Source organism: Spodoptera frugiperda, chromosome 8 (assembly GCF_023101765.2).
Source record: "Spodoptera frugiperda isolate SF20-4 chromosome 8, AGI-APGP_CSIRO_Sfru_2.0, whole genome shotgun sequence".
NCBI classification, from domain to species: domain Eukaryota; kingdom Metazoa; phylum Arthropoda; class Insecta; order Lepidoptera; family Noctuidae; genus Spodoptera; species Spodoptera frugiperda.
The window spans coordinates 4932676-4939325 of NC_064219.1; the positions used below are offsets into that span (position 1 = coordinate 4932676).

At 34.2% G+C, this 6650-nt stretch overlaps 1 protein-coding gene across 2 annotated transcripts; it reads right to left on the reverse strand.

The window, feature by feature from the left end:
• Window positions 1-461: 461 nt before the first annotated feature.
• Window positions 462-6525, reverse strand: LOC118275862 (zinc finger protein 567). 2 transcript variants are annotated; one of them, XM_035593971.2, is made up of 11 exons: window positions 6388-6525; window positions 6204-6311; window positions 5514-5636; window positions 4855-5188; window positions 4478-4573; window positions 4159-4394; window positions 3781-3908; window positions 2993-3101; window positions 2284-2433; window positions 1467-1662; window positions 462-811 (listed from the first exon to the last, which is right to left on the reverse strand). In XM_035593971.2, the coding sequence occupies exons 2-11, from the start codon at window positions 6303-6305 to the stop codon at window positions 681-683; spliced, it is 1605 nt and encodes a 534-aa protein (XP_035449864.2). In that variant the 5' UTR covers window positions 6306-6311; window positions 6388-6525; the 3' UTR covers window positions 462-680. The 2 variants fall into 2 exon arrangements, with proteins under 2 accessions (XP_035449864.2, XP_050551314.1); XM_050695357.1 differs by having other exon boundaries at window positions 6375-6512.
• Between the last annotated feature and the right edge of the window lie 125 nt (window positions 6526-6650).

The window sequence follows — 6650 nt, forward strand, 5'->3', positions numbered from 1 at the left end:
CACGGAGCTTGAAATTGTGTCCAGTATATGGCCATAAGCTTATCTCCTATTACATGGGACTTATAACAGAAATGGTGAAAAGTGGGTGTACAATGCATTACGTGCTTTAATGACTTCTGCCTACTTTTTTGGGGATATAAGGCGTGACGTTACATTGTTACTTTTTGTTTATCCTGTACTTAATAAAATTGCATTGCATCACAAGACAACATTAGTTATTCTTACACAATTTTTTTTTTTTTGTTTTTACTAGGTAATTGTATCTGGCTTTTATTACCTATATCCATCTAACTGCTATACTCAGAGTCGTTTAATGGTTACTTAATCCAGTCCTTAACGATTATTTTCGTCGTAAAATCATTACTAAGGAATAGTTTAAGTACCTAAGTAAACATTAAATTACTCTGAGTACGCCAATATTTATAAATCCAGCGAGGGTTGTTAGTAATAAATAACTTCAAAAAGATTTCCATACATTATATTTTATTTATTACTTACGAATTAAATAAACAATTTAGTTAATTATACTTTCACTTCATTACCTAGAACTTATTACCAGACGAGGTAGTGGCCAAAAGCCGATCCATTTCATTTCAAATATAAAAAAATAAAAATATTTTTCAATCAACAAAAATACAATAAACTCTAATAAATCTTAACTAAAAATATTAATATATTTTTCATATGGTAACATCATTTTCAGCATTTCTTTTAACAATTAAGTGCTTTCCATGTACCTTCATGTGTACTTTGAGGTTATGTTTTCCTGTAAAACCCTTGTTACATTCTTGACACACATACGGCTTTTCACCTGAAATTAAATAAAATGGTTTATTAGGACTTTAGAATGAATGAACGCTTTCAATTTTGCTTACAAGATATTCGAAATTTCGAACGGTCTTATTAGTCCAATTAAATTAGCTGTCACAATTTAACTGACCAATGATGTGCCATCAAACTTTTTATTAGACAATGGAGCACAAACTACACTAGCGCCATTAGTAGCGCAAACGCCCTCTATGTATATTTTTTTATTTATTGTTTGAATGCGCTAATCTCAGGAACTACTGGTCCAATTTGAATAATTATTCAACTAAATTATAAACTAATTTGAATACTTATGAATAATTATTAATATGTTGGATAGTGAATTTATAGAAAAAGGCCATAGGCATAAAACATCACGGTATGACCAATAGGAGCCGAGCAGAGAGGGTGAAACCGCGCTTTAGTAGCTAATACCTAATAATAACTTTAATATTTCTTTTTGCCCATACAAAACACCAGAGCTATTACATTTTTATAATCATCACCATTATCATAACAGCCACAAAACATCCAATATTGAACATAGGCCATCCCTAATTACTTCCAAATCAGTTAAAAATTAACTTTATTGTTTCGCAATAAGATCGAAAATCTTAAAAACTGAATAGATAGATGGGATAATTGACTAATGAAATTACCTGTATGAATCCGTCTGTGTTTTTGTAGCGTGGCGGCACAGTAGAACTTAGCGGGACAGTATTCACACTGCTTCCTGCGGTTACCGTCATGCCTGTCCAAATGCGCACCTAATGCATGTTTAGTCTTGTATTTAGCCGGACACCTATGACATTTGAATCTGAATTCATCCGAATGACTCAACAGATGTCGGTTTAACTGAAACAAAACGTTTTCAATATTAATTTTAGACTTAAGTTCTTACAGAGTTCATAATAAGGCTGATTTTCGCATGGGATCGTTGGATCACCACAGCTGATGTTCTGGCCGCACATAGCTTAAGCGCGTTACCTGCAGAAGTATCCAACAAAATACAGCAAATCTCCCACGTCCCTTGCAATTTCAAGTAAACTCTACATGGCGCAAATGAACTTTGCACGGCGATTAAAAGGAATAAAAGTTCACACGTATGACAGGAATATAATCTACGTGATTCCCAGAAACCTAACTTGCATAGTTCATATTCCTCATAAATATTCTTAACGTATTTATTTAATTTATTAACTAGGCTAATAAATAAAATTGAAGTGTCTGCTTGTAATATTGAAATAACTGCGTTTTACTACATACAATATACATACGATACATACACCAAAATATTTTTTTTGTCTGTTTGTTCTGGCTAATCTCTGAAATGGCTGGGCGGATTCTGACAGGACTTTTATTGGCAGGTAGCTGATGTACAAAGAAGTAACTTAGACTACTTTTATTAGTCACAAAGTCCTTAACTCAGCTGGGCATCAGCGCATCAGTTAGTTATGTACTTAAATAAATACTCACTCTACATTTGACCTGTACACCACATATGGGACATAAACTTTCCTTAATGTGTTTACAATTATGTTCCTCGTATTCCTTTTGATTCAAGAAGATTTTATTGCAATTCTTACAGATAACCTTCTGAGGATTATGTTTGCGTTTCTTGTGATCCTGAAAAGAATATAGTTAAATGAACGACGGTTACATTATGAGCTTATTGAGTTTTAAACTCTGTTTTGGTATGGTAAAAAATGTAATACGACGAAACAAGGAAAATTGACGCATGTTAATCGGTTACGTATAATTCCTATGTAACATTGCTTGTTGTTCTTAAAGGTATGCGTACACAGGCCCGCATCGTACGCATCACACGCACGCAACGGATTTTAGTTTTTCTTGTAGAGAAACTTATACAACTGCGTCCATTGATCCGCATCGTACGGACCGCATCATCAACAATGCCTACATGAGATGCGTGCTGATGCCGTCATACAGAATGCGTATGATGCGGGCCTGTGGATGCCTTTACCTTTAACGTGACACCTCGGTCATGCTGTGCCATAGCTTATTGCGTTAGTTTAATTTTGCAGCAATTATCTCTATGCACTACGCTAGTATTTTAGTCGATGAACAAGAGATCGACTCGACTAGCTACACTTCTCGCTACTCGACTAAAATATCAACATAGTACAAACTATTCAATGGAGAGTGAAAAAGATCGGCAACTTACAATTAATCCACTGGTCTGTTTACAGGAGAAATCGCACAAATTGCAGGTAAACAATTTAGTCAACCCATGGGACCTTATATGCGATTTTAATGCTGTCTTATTTTGAAAGCTGAAAGTAGAAAAAAACATTATCATCAACAGCTCGAGACATTTCACAGTTGGACTCATCTCCTTTACATAAGTTATTAGTTAAGTTATATAGTCCAGCAGTGGGCTCGTGCTCAAAGAGCCGTCAGCCCACAGATGGGGCCCAGTAGGGCTGGTGCTCGCGGCCCGGAGCTGCAGACTACCCAGCGGATTACCGGAGCTTCGGCTCGAAGAGCAGGAGTAGGAACGGGGTAGTTTTTAGTCAGTAAAAGTCTGATACGCCCCGTCTTACTGAAGGAGGGAAAAGTCATTGGATGATTTTCGCCCCTCAAAAAAGAGCAGTGGGCTGTTATAAATCCTTTTGTAAGGATATGTCAATTTGATATCGGACGGTCAGTCTTCTAAATCGCATCGACTTGCATTAGGAACAATTGTTTGTACAAAATTACGCATTTTAATGAAGGTCTTAACTCGTTTTCTGTTTCTCTTAACCTTTGTTCTACGTCCTTGTAATATTTTATCCTAGCAAGTCGGATCCCCCTTACCCCATCCCCACATCCCTAACCCGCAAAGGGCCGACGGCGTACTTGAACTCATTTGGTATTGCGGCTGTAGATTGACGGCGCCGATTGCAACATCCTGTTAAAAACCTTTAAATCAAAGACCTATTTTTTCAAAATACAATCAGAAATAGCACTCACCCCTTGGAACATGCGTCGCAAATATAATTTGGCTCACTTTTGGAATGTACCCCAGTCGAATTGTGATAACAAAATCTTTTTGGTAGTTTAAAAAACATATTACATGTGTCACAGGAAAGTCGTTTATCCTGAAAATAGACAATAAAACCATTAGTTAATTGACTCCATGAATGATACACGGATCAGTTGGGTTTGATGCCCCTATATTATTTTTGTTGTGTGTGAATGTGTATGCGTGTATGTGTGAGTGCGTACATGTGCGTGTGTGTGTGTTTGAGCCAATCAGAGCGCCAAACGCAGTCTCGTTTCGTTATCCTTAAACGTAAAGCAAATTCGTACTAAGCACTCAGAGAATTAAATTTATGAAAGCTTACTTACATCTTCCTCAATGTGAACATTTCTGTAGTGAAATTCCAAATACACATCGGATCTGTATCTTTTATTGCAAATGTGACATTTATACTGCACAGTTGGAACATGGTTTAGTCTATGGGCGTAGAGTTGGGACACACTGTTCATTTTCAATTTGCAAATACCACATTGTCTTTCAGTCTTATGGCTATCTATATGCTGATTCATCTCAGTTTTGCTGTCAAATACTTTGGGGCAAATACCTGGAAAATAAGAAATAATATATTGGAATAGTAAAAAAAAAATATTAGATTTTTTTAGTATTTGATCGTCTGTTCGTAATTACCACAGTACCACTGGTCAGGCTCAGCTTCGGTTGCTCCTTTTTTCGCATTTTTCTTCTTCGTTTCCGCTTCAGATTTTTTCTTTTTTATTTTTACTTCTGAAATTATAGAACTGCTATTTTAGGTAAATCCAGTCAGACATAGCCATTTATGTTAACGGATACGAAAATCCGTATACCTTCTGTAAATCTTTCACTAAAATAAATGTGAAACTTTGTAACTATGTTAGTCTTTCACGTCAGAATGGCTGAATGGATTGGGATGAAATTTGTGAACAAGGGTAGAATGTTTTAACTTTACAAAAGTATTGTTTAATGGGACTGACATGTCTCTAAGTACAGCAGTTAGTTTGCATAAGAAAATGAACCTATTTACTTACTATTTAAAGTTGACTTTCGTTTGTTATTGCTTTTATCTTTTTTATTAGGGCTATTTTTAATACTTGCATCGTTTTTATTAAGAACATCGTTGATGTCCTCATAGGCATCAGAATCGGAATATGTGACATTGTAATCTTCTAATTTGTAGTCATATTCTTCTTTTATTTCCTCTTTCATAACATAAACCATATCCTCATCTTCATCATCATCACCATCTTCATTAACTGAAGGCTTTTCTTCAATTTCAGTATCCGGTGTATCATTTATTTCTATTTCTAGTTTCTCTTTAATAACAATTTCTTGTTTGCCCTTTTCATCTTCTTGTTTGACATCCTGAAAAAAGGAGAAATATAGTTTAGGAGTTTTGGCATAAAAATGAAAGGCACTGTGTCAATGCACTTAGTTAGAATATTAGTAAAATAAATAATGCCTTCAGTACAGTGATAGTGTAACCATATAGTGTACTATAGGTAAGGCATTGTAATATTCTCCAGAATATACTTCTGGGCAGTTTTTGGAATTATGTGAAATGTATATTATGTGTATATTTTGTTAACTTATTCACATCATGTAACCAAAAGTAGTCTTTAAATCTTGGCAATAAGGTCTATAATGGAAGTGAGTGAGAGTGGGGATAAAAAAATTATACTTTACTCACATTAACCATCTCACCCAATATACTTTCTGCTTTAATACATTTATCCCTAAATGCTATGAAATTTTTAACATTATCAACGCATGTTGTGCATGTAAATTGTGGTTTTCCATCTGACACGGTAATCTGAAAATGAAAAAAACCTAATTATAATTTACTAATATTATATAGCTCAGTAGATAGGTAAAGAAATAACTAGCTACACTAAAATTAAATCCGATTTTGCAGTGATGAGGCTTATTTTTTTGACAACTTAAGTTAGTTTTAATTTGTTTTTAAGTTGTAAATATTTTAGCTATAATTGTTATTATTATTTAGTTAATATGATTTTGCAATGTGGAATTACAATATTCTTCTCTTCTCTTATAATAGATACAAGTAACAAAAAATATAAAATGCAATTAGAATAAACAATGTAATCTATCTATCATTATCTATATGCAGATATTAAAGAAAAATGGCAATGGGATAAGCATAAAATAGGTATTGTTCTGTGGAGTTCTTATGCAGAAAAATCAACATAGAGCTTTTTGTAGAGTTGTGTTTGAAGTAGGCTTAGACATGCATTTCATTTTTCTGTAACCTATATTTATACTGAATTTTCTTTGCTACAAACCTCACGGAGACCTTTCCAACGAATGCAAAACCATGGAAATAGGTTCGTGCGTTCTGGAATAGTATAACTACACTTACGTGAAGATTTGTTAGCAAATTATAGTCGAAAACAAAGGACTCGTCTAATGGAAACATTATGTTTTCTGTTGACAGACATAATCTACACATTTTCTTGAACATTTTGACCTGTAAAACAATTTGCATCAGTTAGTATTAGTTTAAAAGTTAGAATATAATCCAATTAATTACTTGAAAACCTTACTGAGCTTCGACAATCGCATAAAGCTTTTATTTTATGAAAATAAACATTTTTTTTATTATTGTTTCTATGACTGTGGCGTGCGATGACAGTGTATTGTTATCGTTTGACAGTAAGTAGTGAAGTGATAAGTGAATGTGACATGTGAGCAGGTATTGTCAACTGTTTTTTTGTGGTGTTGGGATTATAAAGATTGATTCGACTAAAGCTAGGAAAAGAAAATAAGGATAGACGGTGGCAAGGATTTTTCTGGATGCAGGTCGCTT